Source organism: Clarias gariepinus, chromosome 5 (assembly GCF_024256425.1).
Source record: "Clarias gariepinus isolate MV-2021 ecotype Netherlands chromosome 5, CGAR_prim_01v2, whole genome shotgun sequence".
In the NCBI taxonomy this organism is placed as follows: Eukaryota; Metazoa; Chordata; class Actinopteri; order Siluriformes; family Clariidae; genus Clarias; species Clarias gariepinus.
This window is the reverse complement of record NC_071104.1, coordinates 16,406,863-16,424,841: the sequence shown is the minus strand read 5'-3', so window position 1 is coordinate 16,424,841 and position 17,979 is coordinate 16,406,863. Positions and strand designations below refer to the sequence as shown.

Below are 17,979 nucleotides of genomic sequence, written 5' to 3'. Positions count from 1 at the left end.
GACTTTCTGTTTTTGATAGTTTTACATATTAGCTACCTACATGAATAATTATGCTAATGACTAGTCCTCACAGGAACAAAAAGAAAGTGTGTGTGTGTGTGTGTGTGTGTGTGTGTGTGTGTGTGTGTGTGTGTGTGTGTGTGCACATGCATGCATGTGTATACAGTACATGTTTGTCTGTGCATGCTCTACCGTAAGTGGTTTTAACAACTTTCTGCAAGATTTTCAAGATGTGTAAAGTTGTAAGCATTTTCATGTTCCCTCCAAGACATTCTGATAGCATTACCATGGCAAGTGAAATGGTGCTAAAACACAAACACACAAATAGTAGGAACCAATCAATGATGCTTATGGGTTTTTTTTTTTTTTTTTTTTTATTTCAGTCATGTAATTTACTATACCATTAAAATAAAAAATAAAAAACGAAAAAAAAACCAGACACATCTGTACCCTGCAAACCTATCTAAAATTTTAGGGGATTTTTAAAATTATTCTTTTTACTCACCCCCACATGGTTCTGACATGTGAATCATTTATTTTCCACTCTGCCTATAATAATAAAGAGCACAATGGAAAGAATAGACATAGTGATGCCTTAAGGGGATAAATCAAGGAAAAAAATATGTGAACTTTCCACTTTACAGAATCGTTAGACTTGGTTAATCAAGCAAAAAAATAATTTGTTTCCAGATTTAGCATCTTCTGTTTTGCACAATACAGTGGGTAGTGTTGAATGAGCAAACAAACAGTATCTGACTGGACATATGGACAGAAACGGTGTCGTTGAATAATTTTCTATCATGTTGAAGACCTTTGCTTTAGCCATATTTTCCAAAACAGTATGTATTTCCAGTACAGTATTTGTTATGATTAAGTGTATTTGTGTCTGTTTCATTTTTTCTTTGTTTTTAAAATTAAATTGTTTTTACTGGTTACTTAATACTAAGATGTACTACCATCTTTACTGATACCGACTTCTGAATATCAGCCCATGTCATGGCACCTGGCAAATGTCGAACAGATTTCAAATGTCAAAAAATGTCATTTTTACAAACAAGCCATTTGAAAGACACATTGCGAAATCAAGGTCCTGTGACACTTGGATGCTGGTAAGCAAAGGATATCCTGTCCAATATGTTTAAAAAATTGCAGCTGTTTATGCTCATACACCTGAAAGATTTACATTCTGTTTCTAATTTAGGTGTTGGATAGCAGAGTTTTGCATTTTGTTATGCTGCTCATGAGTCACGATTGTTGAACTCACCTCTACTCTACTCACTCTCTAACTGTTTCAACTCCATTATTAGTGAGTTCGTTTTTCACATTTGCAAACACTGGCGGCAACACCTAAGCAGGAAGCAAGTGTTTGCAGCTGTTTCTGCTGACTTTATAAACATTTGGCATTCGACAAATGCCATAACACAGACTGATATTGTATCGCTTTGTAGTATTAAATATCCATATAAATATATATCAGTTTGCTGTGAATTTTGCACAGCTATAATAAGAATGCTTTTGGCTTTCAGAATCATTTTAAATGCACAAATACATACAAATGTTTATCAACCATGTGGTTTTTTTTTAATTGTTTGAAATTATTAAGTTAAAGTATAAAGCCATCCACAGGATCTCAGATGGACACTAAAAGGATGCTCACTCACTGTCTATACCACTTTATCCAGGGTTCTGGGGGGTGCCAATCCTTTGCAAGGCACACACACACACTACGGGCAATTTCAGAACGACAATTAACCTAATGTCTTTGGACTGTGGAAGTAAACCCACTAAGCATGGGGAGAACATGCACACAGATCAGCGGTGAGAATCGAACCCCGACCCTGGTGGTGCGAGGCCACACTGCTAACCACTACGCCACTACGAGGAGGATGTTCATTGGTTTAAATTGCTGAACATGGTAGCAATCTCTAGTGCCAGTGAACAACACTATTTCACTAAATAGGCACAAATAAAACCAACTTGAGTAAGAATTCTAGCCCATAGTCAACCAGTGAATCCAGCATTGTGAGACAGGCACCAGGGTTCTGCTTCTTGCTTTAAAACATGTGTTGTCTAAACTTAACCACAAAGGATCAGTGTCTCTATAGCTTTTTCTTCCAGACATCAAGAACCACAGCTGATACAACTCGCTGGTTATTTAAAAACCCAAGACCAACTGATTAAACAACTGGAATCAGCTGTGTTGGTGGAATGAACTCTTACAGCCACACTGGAGCCTCGCAGATAACATTTGATACCGCCGTTGGGAAAACCCCCCACGAGGACGTTTCCTTGGCTGTCACAGAGCGCCCTCTGGTGGCCTAAAAAAGTAAGAGTGCAAATTGAAATGCAGGGGTGGAAAGTAACCAACCAATGTAGCCTCTCTTTGCAATACCTGAGAACTTGGTTTACTGTGATTCTTGTCTGGGGGGAAAAGATTACTAAATATTACACAATATACATTATTTTCCTAATAATTAAAACAACACAAGCCAAAATTGCCAAATAATTGTAAAATTCAAGAAATGGTCATTTTGGTACGGTAATTATTTCTAGTTTATTTGTTTTTTATATTCAATTATTTGTATTTCTTTTTAATTTTCCCTTTTTTATTATACCTTAATAAAGTTTTCATCCCATTCTCCATAAAAATTATATAACTCGAATTCCAAAAAAGTTGAACCGTTTCTCTAAATTTGAAAAGGAAAACGAAAAGACTTTCAAATCAAGTATTGTTTTTTATTCACAATAGAACATAGAGAACATAACAGATGTTTAAACTGAGATATTTTACAATTCTGTGCACACAATGAGCTCATTTTAAATTTGATGCCTGGTACAGGTTTTAAAAAAGTTAGGATGGGGTTTATCATAGTGTAGCATCTCGTCTTCTTTTCTAAACAGTTTGAAAGCATCTGTACCTCGAGTTTATGAGCTTCTGGACTTTCGGTGTTAAAATTTGGTTCCATTCTTGCATGACATAGGTTTCCAGCTGCTGAAGAGGTCATGGTCATCTGTGATGTTTTTGTTTGTTTTGTTTTGTTTAATGATGCAGCAAATGTTTTTTATAGGTGAAAGGCCTGGACTGAAGATAGGCCAATTCAGCACCCAGACTCTTCTACTATGAAGCCATGCTGTTGTAATAGCTACAGTATGTGGTTTTGCATTGTCCTCTTTTCAGCATTTAAGGTGCCTTCCAAAACATGCAATTTGCCGATACTGTATGCACTTATGCACCCCCATACCATCAGAGATGCTGGCTTTAATACTGATAACATGCTGACTAGACACCAAAAGGTCTCCCCAGGAGGACACAACATTTGTGATTTACAACAATAATGACTCGTCTGACATTCGAACACTTTTCCACTTTGAAACCATCCATGTTAAATGAGCCTTGGCCCATAGTACTAATCCCGAGGCTGCTGTGCCACCAGGGATCACATGAATTGTTATAATGACATGACATAGAATTGCTTAAAAATGTAACTTTGACAGTCTTTTTTTTTTTTTCATTTAGATAAAATATGTTTTCATTTGGGCCACTTTATAAACTGGCCCAAGCTGTCTGCTTATGTACAGTATATGGTGTTAGTCACAGAACCAGTTTAACTATTTTCCTATAGATGTCTAGCTTTTTTATTAGTTAAGTGTACTTTTCTCATACTTATGAAATAACTTATGAATGTCACCTTTTAGGTTTTAACATAGTTAAAGCCATAGCACATCAACCATAAAGCATAATACTGTAGGTTCAGCTTGTAGGTTCAGCTTCAGTGATCTGTCCTGTTACATAATCAACAAAACTAAGTAAAACATCTACAAACTTCCAGCGATATTGGGAATTTTTTATTTTGCCAAAAAGACATTATTTCTTCACCTGTGTTTAGGAGAACAATGATCAGTTAAGCAAAGAGATTATGATGAGAGATGGTGAGCTAACGTTTATATACGAGGGTGGGCTGGGACAGTCACTGCTGTGCGTGTATGAATGTGTTTCTTCAGTTAATTTAAAACTGTGGTGCCAGCAAAAATGAATGCCCTACTTGTGATTTGCACAAAAGAAGAACAACATGCAGTGCCCAAACTCACAGAAGAGCATAAACAGAAGTGTTTGGAAATCTGCAAACAAAATTTGTACCACTACTTTTAGGAAGTTGAAAGTTTCTTAAAGATAAATGCTACTGGTGACAAGATATGGATTCATCACTACGAGCCTGAGAGTAAACGGCAGAGTATAAAGAATAGAAACATCTTCAATCGCCAACTAAGTTTTAAAAAAAAGTTTAAAAGTCAACCATCGGATGGAAAATTTATGCTTACAATTTTCTAGGAATCCCAAGGGCAAGTATTAAAACATTTTCAGAAAAAAAGGTTAAAAAATCAACAGTAAACTAAACTTTAGATTAAACGCAAAGGGCTGCTATCTAAGCCGTGTGATCTTGCGTGACAATGCATGTCTGCACACTTCTGCCTACACTATTAACACTTTAAGAAAACTGAGGCTTGAGGTGTTAAAGCATCCTCCCTATAGTTCTGATCTTGCTCTATCAGACTTTCACCCGTTTGGTCTCCTAAAGGGAGCCCTTTGAGGACAAAGATTCACTTCTGATGAAGAAGTGAATGCAGTGGTGCATTCCTATATCATAGCTCAGCATAAATGTTTTTAAATGGAGGAATACAAAAGCTTGTTGACAGATAGACAAAGTAAATTAGGAATATTATTAGAATATTAGAATATTAGAAAGAGTATGTATTTCTGTTTTATAAAATTTTATTAAAACAAATTCTACCGACAGGGTGCAGGTAATGTTTGACTCAACCTATGCTTGTCATAACCTCTTTCAAAGAGTAAATAAAAAAGGGAAAAATCTCTAATTTCCATTACCTTTCACTTTCACAAGCCAAAACATGCATGCTGCATTACAAGATCACATTTAGGTATATTAGAGTGGTATTTTCTCTACTTATTTTTACTTATTTTATTTTAAATAATTACAATATATATTAAATAGTATAAGTATTAGAATTAAATAGTATGTGCAGAATAAAAAGTCTAAAACACTGAGGTCTCAAGAGGCCAACAGTGGCTAGTTGGGGTGCTTGGGTTTGAACCAGTGACCTTCCAATCAGTAGGACCAGCCAACATCTTAGCCACTGAGGTACCCCTGCCCTCAAGAAAGCATTAAGCAACCCACTTGCTTGCAGGAGTCAAACTCAAAACCTTTAAATAGCTCAAAACAAACCAGCTCATGTGCCTAGAAGACTATATTGCTATCCATTTAACCATGAATTAATTTAGCAATTTAAATTTAGCACTTATAGGTATATAATTTTTTGAGCACTCACATGAAATACATTAAACGAGGGACATCTGTATGAATTTTAAAACCCAATTGTACAGTAAACTTGCACAATACCTTCCTCTAATTGGGATGTCAGACCAGTACTGCCTTTATCATGATTAAAGAAATGCCTGTGAAGCTTCAAAGTAAAACTGTTGAAGGAAAAAGGTAAAGAAGGCTATTAAAACATCTTCAAAGCTTTGAACCTTTTCAGGAGTTCTGTGAACTCCATTATGACCAAGCAATAAAATATGACACAATCCAGACACTATTAGGTTCATGTCAATATGAGTGCTCAATAAAGCAGAGCAATTGCCAAAGAAGCGGTCCTAGAGTCCAACTGAGAGGTTCCAGTTGCAAGTCCACTGAAAAGGATTACAAAGCTCACTGGCCTAAATAGAAAAACCTGTACATACCTCAACTAAACCATCAGCTCTTCACAGATCTCTTTTGGAGATTGGACAGAAAGAAGCCTGGTATCTTAGAAAATCTGAAAGCTTTTAGAAAAGGTTTTTGAGGCCAGATGAGGCTGAAGTTAAACCATTTGCTCTAATGGCAAAGCATAATCTTTGATGCAACCAAAACACAGCTTAACATCTAGGTCATATAATAAAAGATTACTCTTGGAAACATCATGCTCTAGGGTTGCTTTCAGTACAGTAGGAGAAATTGAAACGTTTGTTTTCACCACAATAAACAAATAGCTTGGGAAAAGATATACCAATCAATTAGACAGCTGTATTTTCGGCACAAATATAGAAAATATATATTGCATTTAAATATTGAATATTATACAACAATTAGTTCCAACTAAGTAATAATTAAATAAGAGGTGATCAATGTAAATCTCTTGATAATAAAAGGTGTTTTATAGAACTGTTTTATAAAACAATATCACATTTGCTGATTGAATGCCATATGACCCTGGAAAATCAGCCCATGTTACCATGATTGTTGTGTTGCCCTGTGAGTGAAGTAGATTTGTGATAAGTTCAACTGAAAGGTGTGACCAGTGATGTGACCAGTGATGTGTCTTTGTGATGTGGCCAGTGGCATAAGTTTACCAGCTGGCAGGGTTCTAGGTGCCTTGGCTTGGGCATATGGTGTACAGGAGAAGATGAAGCAGTTGACATTCAGATGCATACCGAGCCACTTTTCTGGAAGAGTTGGTAGCTCTTGTGAGTGCCTGGGTATCCTGTAGCTGGTAATGAGCTCAAATGCTTCAGAGGTGGGTCAGAACCATCTGTGGTGCCAGTCAGGGTTTTAGGGGTGCTAGAGCTAGGATAGATAAGGATAGTCATGGCACACCCAAGAAATGCTTGTTCTGTATTTAGATTTTTAATACAATTTAATTTACAATTAAATACAATTTATTAAAAAATGGCAAAATAAATATATAGATTAATAAAATGAACTTTTGCTTTTGCAAACTTGGCAATGAGAATTTTTTATTTTAGTGCCATGTCCTGGTAGGCAGTGCACATTTATATGTAACATAATGTAGCATTAATGATATAATGGATCAATCTTCATAAATGGAGTGTTTTTGTTTTGAAAATATCTAATAGTAAGTGCATGACTTTTCCCTTTTATTGTCTTTTAGAAATTAAATTATTTGGCAGTTGAGGCACAAATCCTGACCCCTTACAGTTTTCTTTTTGCAATACTCATTCATGTCATTAGTTTTGTGGTAACACTGTTGGTAATTGGCATCTTGAGCTTGTGGTCTATGATTCAGAGGGTAAAATGTGCACAAAAATTGTGTTTTGTCAACAACGTGTTGTCATTGTGTCATCAACAGCATCTAAATCCTGGGTGTCCACCTGGTCCCTCAAAAACAGCTCCTTGTGCAAGAAAACCTAACAACATCTTTTCTTCCTAAAAAAGGCACAGCTGATCCTAAGTTGAGAATCATTGTTTATGATACTGTACATCATCTAATTAATTACCTAGCCTTGCAAAGATAGTTTATCTATGTGTTGTGATTCTTATATCATCCTAAACAATGTTGACTGTCTGTGGAATTCACTTGTCTTTTAGACTGATTGGTAATGAAAAAGCTCATAGCTGGCTCTTTCATTTTCCCGAACAACATGTCCTCTAGTTCTCCTCTGATTTCAACCCTGAGCTGTAGGATGCTTTAAGGATTTGGGGTTAAATGATTTGTGTTTTGCTGCTCCACATTTTTCACATAACCTATTTTTATATAAGATTTTCTATAGGAAAAAACAATTGTTACCCTCCTAACCAGCAGTTTTCTCATTTCCTGCAGTTCAGTGTGTATTCTGCCATACAATTCAATATAATCACATACAGTTCAATGTAACTTCCTGCTTATTCTCTATAGAAACTGAAAAGGTCCTTTAATCTATTACTTGCTGTTTTGTACAATTTTTCAGGTATTTTGCCTAGATATCTGGATTATGAAGATTTTGAATATATCTAGATACAGTATTATGAACTTCTTTAAAAGGATCATCACACTGTATTTGACTCTCATTTAAACATAATTTTAAAATAAAACGTAATTGTTTGGAAGCGTGTTATTTTTTTTATTTTATATAACAGTACTTAGGATTTGTTTATTTGTTGAAAAAAGGTTAGAATTGTGTCAAAGGAAAAAAAAGAACATTTAGTAATACAGTGTGATGTTCCTGACTGTGAGTTATATTGACAATCTGTCTGAAATCATAATCCACCGTCAGTTCTGTATCCAATCTAAAATTTTATGAATTTTGTACATATAGGTCATACACCACGTAAGATATATCCTAGCTACGGTATATAGTACCTCATACACAGTAAGGAGGAATCATGATTAATTTTAAGTTTCTATATCAACGTTACATGACATCAAAATAATCGGATCAAAAGGTTTATGGTTGTACAAAGTATGTGTTCAGTAATTGGGAAATTAAATGATATTCCATTTTCTTCTGGACCCAATGTGCAAATATACAGTACATGCATGACTTAGTGCTAACAAGACATAAATAAAGTTCAATTGTACTAGGAAGGATGCAGAAAGAGGGTATTGGAAAACAGTGGGTGAATACACATAGGGCACTAGGGCATGAATAGTTCAATCTCAAAAATATTTAACCTGACGATAGGACATTACAGTAAGCAAAACAAGGTTCATAGCTGTGACCTAAAATGAAAGGAGGTAAAGTGGTAATGCGAGAAATAATGAATTTGAAAGGAATTATGCTTAAAACTTACAACTGATTGTGATTCGGGAAAGTGGTGTAAACAATTAAGGCACTGCAGTAAGTAAACAGCAAATAACAGTAGGACACATCATAGTGTGTCATTTTAATTTAAGGTGTCTGTGTGGGTGGTGCGGGTGTTAATTAGCTTTAACCTTTGTAAATTACTTACCTAGTAGAAAAATAACAGTGATGTTCTGAGTTGTGGTTTCTGTGACTAGCTGTGAGGTCAGACAACTTATTACTGCACTGGCTGTAGAGCAATGAATGCTGCGTACCACGAGTGTTTAGATGTTAATATAATGTTAATATTTATTTACTCATTCATGCCACTTTTTCAATACTTTTGCTAGGAAGGCTCAAGATTGTAATCTGGAATAATATCACCTTCATACAAGTAAAGTAACAAGAAACTCTAAATCTTAACCACACACCTCCTTTTTTTAGGCTTTGGCATACTTCTACTACAACTGCACAGCTATATATAGTTTTGTGACTGTATAAAATACAAAGCAGCATATGTTTTGTGGTTATCATGCCATCCTGCCATAGAGCTGAGTTAAGAGAAATTATGACAGGAAGAAGAAAAACGGCTCCAGCATGTACACCTACAACACCTACATACCCCAGTCTTCAAACTGGTGCGTATATATATATATATATGCCTGTTCCCTGCTCTCCTTGAAGTCTTAACTATGTGCTTTGAAGGATTTGTCAGTTTCTTAGTAATATTAACCGTTGCACTCTCATGTTGTGCAAATCAAAACAAAAAAGAGAGCAAGCACATTCTGCAGAACAGCGAGCAGAATGATGCAAAACAGCAGAAATGTCTGTTCATTGTGCTTCAAAGTGTTTTCTTCTTCTATTTCTGGTAAATAAGAAAATAGAGTTTATTGTGATAATTCTTACATAGAGTATTGGTCAATATAGCTTGCTGAAAACAGGTAAGCTGTGTGCAGAAAAACAATCAATTAAACAAAAACACACTCTGTCTTTTTATTTTATTTTTTTATTAATATTGCCAAATTTGAATGTACAATCTTTTTAAAAATGACAGCAATGCAAAAATGTGTACAGCAATCGTTATCTATGTAAATGAAAGAACGTTTTTGTTGGTACATTGGTCAGACCTCATTCTTTGAATAATATCTTTACGTTTCATACATTGTAAGACCCGAAACCAGTCACAAAAATTATTTTTGTCTGTATGTCTGTATGTCTGTCTAATCAATTCTTTGTCACAGCATCACACAAAACTGACAGGACAACTTTATTAGTAGGTTAATTAGGTATATGGATTTTTCAGCAGCAGGGACTGGGAAACTGATCCGAATCGAAAGAAAGACTGACGGTGCTAAATACAGGGATACAAGCAAAAACCATCCAACATGAACGAGCTGGAGCAGTTTGGTCTTGAGGAATGGGGAAAATGGTGGCTTTAGAGGGGTGAATAGTTGTGCATGCTAAAGTTTTCTTTTCTTTTTTTTGTTGTTTGCTTTACAATAAATAAATAAAAAATCACATCTTCACGTCTTCGTAGGCATGTCCTGTAAATGAAATGATGCAAATCTTTAAACAATTTATTTTCAGGTTGTGAGGCAACAAAAAAATTTTAAAAACTTTTGCAAGGCATTGTAATCGCTATAAAAATATCTATTACAACATAATTTTATCATGAAAAACAGGCTAGCCAGAATTTAACGACACTTTTGCAGTGCATGGATATCTGCCTGAAGTTTAACTTGCACCATAAGTAAAAAAGTGAAATGTTGTGTAAAAGCGATGTTATAAACGGTTATGTGCAGGATTTAATAATCTACTTCATAAATAAACTACTAATAAGCTACGTTTTCAATGTAAACATACACTTGTAAACATACACCAAAAGATATTAATTAGAAAAGATAAACTGAATATTTTTACTCATCCAATTAGTTCATATTGTCACCATTGAAATGACAGTACTGTGTTATAGGTGAATTTTAACATGCTGGAATCATTTTAGGACAAAACTTAATCTTTATCCAATCTAAAAAAAATGTATTTCTCATTACTAGATAGGGAGTGTTTTTGGCTGACAATGAAAGAAGTACAACAAGGAGTAACATAGTCAACTTAACAAATTTTAATTTCCTAAGTTCTTGTGTACAGAGAGACAGGCAGACATACGTGGGCTTCAACTTGAAATAATAATATAACATTATTTAATAACATTATGGTAAAGCTGATCAGCTTATTTTTACCTTTTAACTATTTCAAACTCTGTCAATGAGAGATGTTTTGCTAGTAACCACAGAGTTAGTTTGCAGTCTGCTAGTTTGCAGAGCATTAATTCATCATCCACATAAAGATCTTCCTTGCTAAAGATTAGAGAGATGGTGTATTTTTCCACATCTCATAGATCAAAGCTTTTACAATAAGTTCTTTGATGTACTGAAATGTCAGGGAATTTTTATTTAAATCTATATTTAATATTAATATATAAAAATGAATCATTTGTAGGAGGGAAATTAAAAATATTAATTTATACATACACATTCGGCCAATGACTGTACACAACACTTAAATGTGTTTCAGGTTCAGATTCAAATTCTGATTTAATTATCTTTATTGTACAGGAATCAAGTACATACAAAGGGCAGCTGAGATTCTCTGTTTAATAAAAACAAATCTTTATTAACATTTTTGATTACATTTCAGTTTAAAAAATCCAATGCATGTTAATAATAAAAAAAGAATCATGTCAATCATGAATCATGTTTAAAAGTTATTTTTAATACACAAACATTTATACAAACAGTTAAAAGTAGCTTTGAATGACTTTTTGCAATATTCCTACTTTTACCTTGGGTACCATGCTGAACATAATAGGTGTGTATATGCTAAGTGGTAAACATATAAGGCATATATAGCCTAAGTGTACTGCAAATGAATAAGAGCTTGTTTTTTTTTTGTTTTGTTTTTTGTATACTATTTACATTTCATCATATCCTTGCAACATTTTCTAATAGAGGTTATTTGAAATCTTTAAATAACCTTCTGAATACTAATGCATTTAAAACATCCAACATCAACACCGGAGCCATCATCATCTGGCAGTCTCTTGGTCATAGTTTTTCCTACTGTATACTTGTCCAACAATACAGTAGTTTCTGGACATAATCACAATATACTATAAAGATAATAAGCATACATATGTTTCAGCTAGACTCTTTGTGTCAATACAAAAATGAAAAATTATGAATACTGGTTCTAGCCTTACATAAGAACAGATTCAGTGACATAGAAATGATATTCAGGTGGATTATGGTCATCTGTTAATAGATAGTAATTAGTTAACACATGTTGCCAATGTGCCAACCCTTACAATATATGTAATGTATCCTTCTAACATTATTTATTAATAATAATAATAATAATAATAATAATAATAATAATAAACTTCTTTCAGATTGTTGGATTTCTAAAATTCAACATGATCTTTACTCTAGTTACTCAAATAGGATGGCTCTTAAGTGTTGCTAGAGCTATTCTCAGGCATACTTTTTGAAGACAGTGATGCAGGCATGTAACCCTTAAAGAGGCTCATTACTCTCTGCTTGTATGTCTTAATTGCAAAAAAGTAAATGACAGGGTCCAGGCAGCAGTTGAGGTTCATCATGGATACAGTGATCTGAAGAGACATCTTAAAGGCCTTCTTTTCCTCACAAGAAGGTTTATGGAAAAGTCTCCGCACCATGAACTGCATGATGTTGGCATGGTAGGGGCAGAAGCACAGCATAAAACTCAACAAAATCATCAATATTATGTTCTTGGCCCTGTTGCTTTTACCTGACTTGCCAGTCATAGGGTTCTCTTTGGCCATTTTGGAAAGCTTTGAATTGATTTGGCTGTAGCAGCCTAGGATTAGGCCCAGGGGCACACAGAACCCAATAACACAGGCAAGCAAAAGCACATATGGGGTTTTAGATGATTCATCCAAGTTGGAGTACTCCATGCACGTTTGGTGACCTTCCCACTCTTTTATCATGCTCCTGAAGAGCATGGGAGATGTTTCCAGGAAAACAATTGCCCAGACCAGGATGCAGATGCCTCGCACCACCTTCAGGCTCCTCAGTTTTGGACACTTGTGTGGATGCACCATAGCCAGGTAGCGGTCAGCACTGATGCAGGTCATGAAAGCAATTCCTATGTAGGTGTTTGAATAGAAGACAAAAGCAGTAAGTCTGCAGAAAAGATCTCCAAAAGGCCAGTCAAAACCACGGATGTAGTAGGTGATGCGACCTGGAAGAGCGAGCGTGAAGAGGGTATCAGAGATCGCCAGGTTGATCAGGTACAGTGTGGTGGAGTTAAACTTCTTCTTTTTCTGGCTAGTGATGTACAGGACAAGGCTGTTTCCCGAGACACTGACGACAAGCACAATGATATAAAAGATAGGAAAAAGAATCTGAGCTGATTCTTTGGAGGTAAACACATTGCAGGTTTGGTTGGAGTTACTTTCGTTTGATGGAGATTGAGTGGCCATTTTCTTGAAGCAAGAAAAAAAAACATTGAGTGAAACATTTGCTTCAGAAATTGTTTTGTATAGAATATTTGCATAATAGATCTGTTTTGCCATGTGTTACTGGTAAATATGAAATGATGATGATAAATGATGATAAATAATTACAGTTTAAATTGTAATCTAATATAAGACAAAGATATTCTGTAACAGCTGATGGTATCTATGGCAGATGATAACTTTAATAATAAAAAAAGACTTACATTTAATTTAGCAGGCTTGATGGATCACAGTAACAGCAGATGTTGCTTTCTGTGCCTGTGGGTTGCGAAGTGAGTGGGAGCTGTGTCGGCAAAATTTGGTTGAGCGACAACTTCAGAAACACACACCTACTCCACTCACTGAAGAGTCATTGTCAGATATTGCCCAGAATCTTTTGCGTGACAAAATGCTGTTAAATTCCATTTTGCTTTGACATCAACCAGTTCCTTTAAAATGTGGTCACAGGGACATACCCAGTGTAAATGTCAAGAGGTCCTAGATGTCTTATTAGACAACAGGTTAAACATAATGATGCGTGGTGCTTAATATCAGATGACACTGAAGCCTGTATTATTATTTTTCCTTAATAATATATATATATATACATACATATATCAATTCCAGCAGTGTCAGGCAAATATCATGTTTTTTTTTTCATGAACAAACCACAAACACCTGCCATTGCAAGTTGACCTATTTAGAAAGAGGATGTTGAGGTAAGATGTGCTTGCACAGTATCCACAAAACAAAACATGAGGAAGATCAGTGTATATCATATCATAGCATACAGTACATATCATACACTGGAATTAAGTTTTTTTTTTTTTTTTCACTTTTTCAAAAGGCAAAGTGCATAAACTTCTTACCTATATTTAAACCTCTATGTACTCCATATAATAAGATTCTAAAAAAAATTATTGAAGACAGATTTCAGTAGTGCAGCAGAAGTTGTGATAAGAAGTGTGGTTTTGGCAGGTTTGTATGATCACCACCTTTCGAATCTCCACTTTCTAAAAGTAAACTTCACAGGAGCAGATGACTGTTTATCAAAAAGCCTGCAGGTATTGCAATTATTACACAAGTCTAAATGACATTTAAATACAGGGCAGATGACAAATTGAAGCAAAACTAAATCTGGCTTTGTTATGTTGTGTATTGTTATCAAGCATTGCATCGACTGATCATCTTTATCTTAATTTGATATATCCCTCCAGTAGCTAGTAGAGGTCAAACACATTACTAATATAGGCTAGATATTTCTGACTTTAATATGTAACCTGCCTTGTACTAATGTACTGTAGTAATATTATATGCAGATTTTTATACGAAAGGTATCAAAACGAGACTTTTGCTTGTGCAGAATAATGAAGCACAATTATAAAGGAGTAAAAACTACCTTTATTTTTCTATATAATCCCCTGCTATAGTAATGCACTTATCCCAGTGTTTGACTACTGCTTGAATACCGTCAAGCAATGAAGTATACATTATACTTCAATGTATAAAGTTTTCTCAGTACGCCAAAAACATGATCAGACTGACTGAAACACTGGCCTCCTAGGAATTCTTTTAAGGCCACAACCATATGTAAATGACTTGGCGTGCGGCCAGGACTGTATGGTGCATGTGGGAATAACTCGCAGCCAAGTTCCTGTAATGTAGAAGTTGTGTTTGTGAATGATTGTCTGTACAGTTCCCACAGACAGAACTAGTCTGTCCTAGACAGGACAAGTTATCTTCCAGTTATCACCATACTGTGCTTTAATTCCTCTATAAATATGCCTTCTTTCATTTAAAGTTCTGGTTTGACTTGAACACCCCCATGCATCAGTACATTATAAAAATGTTGATTTGATTAAACAAGCAGAAGCACAGTTTTAAGTAAAAATAAAGTAAAAAAATAAAATAAAAATAAGTTGAACTTTGCAGCTAAACTGGAAAAATTTATAAAATTAATTGAAACACATAATGATGTTCAATATTTGTCATACATAAGACAAAGGGTATTAAAAACTAGCCACTGCAGATATATCTGAAACAGACGTCCCCAATAGAATTTGAATGCAACTAAAGTTACAGTAGATACTGGTGTACAGTAGTTCAGTCTAATGTTGGTATAATGCATAGCTTTCTACTATCCAGGTCAAATTTAAATTCAAATTCAAATTCAAATTTTATTTGTCACATACACAGTCATACACAGTAAGTAGGTTTGTTGTAGTTGAAGTTGATGACTCTGGACCAGCAAAAGGTCACTAACTGGCACAACTCACATGCAGTTATGACACACCATACTTAGGTCACACCACACAGGTCGCGTGTAGACAGCATCACCTGCAAGTTAACACCCTGCAGATTTCATGCTCCATTAATTTGTTGCACAGAGTTAAAGATCTCTCCATTCTCAGAATGCTGCAAGAATGAAATGTCACTGATGTTTTGCACGTGCAGTATGAAAGGTTTCCTTCTTTCTAACAGTCATTGAGCCTGTTTAAGCTTTCGGTACTTGAATACCTCATTATTACATTCAAGTATTTTATCCTTGCTTATGCTTCCCCAAATCCATTTGAGAAGTGGAACATCCTAAAGAGACAAAAGTGCAAAATTAGGGCAAACAAGAAATAAATGAGAAAAAAGGAAAAGAATGCTTACTGGGTTTTGCAACAGTATAGTATAGTTCTATACCTGTGATTTACATTGCTTACCCTCTTATCATGCCTTCTGTGAAAATGAGGGGGAATTACAGGGTGCCATAGTGAAACATTCTAGTATGTCTAGCCATGCCTGGTTGTGTATATGTGGTGCTGATGGCTCTGTGACAGAAAGGTTTTCGAATATTAAAAGTGACGACCCAGCATGAGACATGCATGAAAGTCACTTCTCAGAAATCTGACCTTTTTATTTTTGTTCTTAAGGGGAGCGGGGGTGGGGTGGTGGTGTGGGGGGCGGTCAGAGTGAAACTGATTTGGGGGGGAAATTATGCATAAGACAGTAAAGCTAGAGCTCCATAAAATATCCTTGACAGCAAATTAGATTTAAATGAGCTTACAGCCACTATAAGCTCTTTGAATCTGTGCTATAGAATGCTCAGTAGGTGACTTAACATAAATAAATCAATTCAATCAAATAAAACTTGTGATTATCATACATGTGGCATTAAATTAAAACCAATACTCTTAGCCACAGTAAAACATTCGAAAGGTGTAAATGTTTCAAAGAAGTCCAAACGTCCGCAAATGACGATCCCGGCTGAGGTGGCTCAGAGCACACAGCAGGCGTTCCTGTGATCATTCAGTGCCTGATCCTTGAAAACCGACTGATAAGTAGTTGTCAACTTGCAGAAGAGATGCATCTGTCTGTGGGAACTTTATACACAAGCATTATCCACACCACTTGCACATTACAGAACCTTTTCTGGACGTTGTCGTCACATCCTTGTACAGTCCTGATCTCACTCCAAGCCATTTTCACATGTTTGAACCATTGAAAGAGTTCCGGGGAGGGTAGGATTTTAGATGAGGAGCAGGCAGTCCAATAATGGCTCACTTCCTGGGTATCTTTGTGTTTAATCGGTATTATAAACAGTGGAGATAAAACTTCTGAACTGCTTGTGACTTCACACCTTCAAGTGTGTCAAATACTGTGTAGCATCATTGGAAATCACAGTTATATCTTTTACACCTACTCACTTGCTTGTGGAAAATAAAAAGTCATACTGACAGAAGTGAAATAAGTATTTTTTCATAAATCCGTAAATGCAAAGTAAGGTACACAGAAAAAGGAGAGCATTACAATTATTTTCTAACTGATTTTTATCCAAATGATCCTTTAAAGATATTACAGAAACATCTTCCTTACTATTATTGCAAGCCTGATCTAACTAAATGTTTTTAATTTTCCTTTTTGAAAATGATCCTTGAAATTTGACTCTATAATAAAATTTTGCCAACTTATGGAAAAGACGCATCTGTCTGTGGGAACGGTACACATTCATCATTCATCAGCACCACTTGCACATAACAGAAACTCTGGGATTCTGGGAGCTATTTCCACATTCCTTGTACAGTCCTGACCTTATTCCAAGCCATTTCCACGTGTTTAGGCCATTAAAGGAATTCCAGGGAGGCTAGTATTTCAAACATGAAACAGGCAGTCTGATCATGGCTCTGGCGTACCGAGAAATCTTTATATCTTGATGGTATACAAGCACTAAGGAAACACTGGGATATCTGTTCAATCAGCTTTGTTACTTTTTTCTTTTTTTTTTTTTTTTTTACAACAAAGTCTGTGGGGCAGATTTAGATACAGACTTTTTGTTGTAACAATTTAAAGAAAAATATATTTTTTGTGCATAATGGAGAATATACTGTATTATACAACTATATAATGCAGTTTTTCACTAGGTAATCATGTGTTTTAAGATAAACAGTAAATGAATATGTGCATAATTTCAAATGAAAAAAAGCTAACAAAAAGGGAAGTATTAAATAAAATGTCAAATGCAAGACAAAATGCAGTTATGGGCAATGCAGTTAATGTCTACGATGCCTGTGTGCTGCTGTTTAAGAGTGCTGCAAAGAAAAATAATAATAATAGTGCACTAAAATCTGGCAACTTGTCAGAAACAGAAATACTTCGACATTATTCATGTCTGCAGTCTAATGCAACAAAAAAAAATGTCCTGGTTTAAACTTTTACCTGAATGCCTGAAGTTGTACCCATGGCATGGATCAGTGAAGCAAAACCCTTAAGTGAATTTAGCAACTTCCTTCCTATCTGTTTTTCTGAGAATGAGATTTCAGGGGTTTAGAAGTGGCATATTCTGAATGCCACAGAAAGTGCTACATTACATAAATGAATCCTATCTTCACAGTCAGATAATGTG

General features: G+C 35.2%; 1 protein-coding gene across 1 annotated transcript; it reads right to left on the bottom strand.

Annotated features, from left to right (window-relative positions):
• Positions 1-11,276: 11,276 nt before the first annotated feature.
• Positions 11,277-13,429, bottom strand: si:ch211-184m13.4 (uncharacterized protein LOC798560 homolog). The gene is made up of 2 exons (XM_053497121.1): positions 13,316-13,429; positions 11,277-13,079 (listed from the first exon to the last, which is right to left on the bottom strand). The coding sequence occupies exon 2, from the start codon at positions 13,074-13,076 to the stop codon at positions 12,063-12,065; it is 1,014 nt and encodes a 337-aa protein (XP_053353096.1). The 5' UTR covers positions 13,077-13,079; positions 13,316-13,429; the 3' UTR covers positions 11,277-12,062.
• Between the last annotated feature and the right edge of the window lie 4,550 nt (positions 13,430-17,979).

Coding starts and splice junctions, on each gene's coding strand:
- si:ch211-184m13.4 (XM_053497121.1), bottom strand. CDS start 13,076: ATGGCCACTCAATCTCCATCAAACGAAAGTAACTCCAACCAAACCTGC.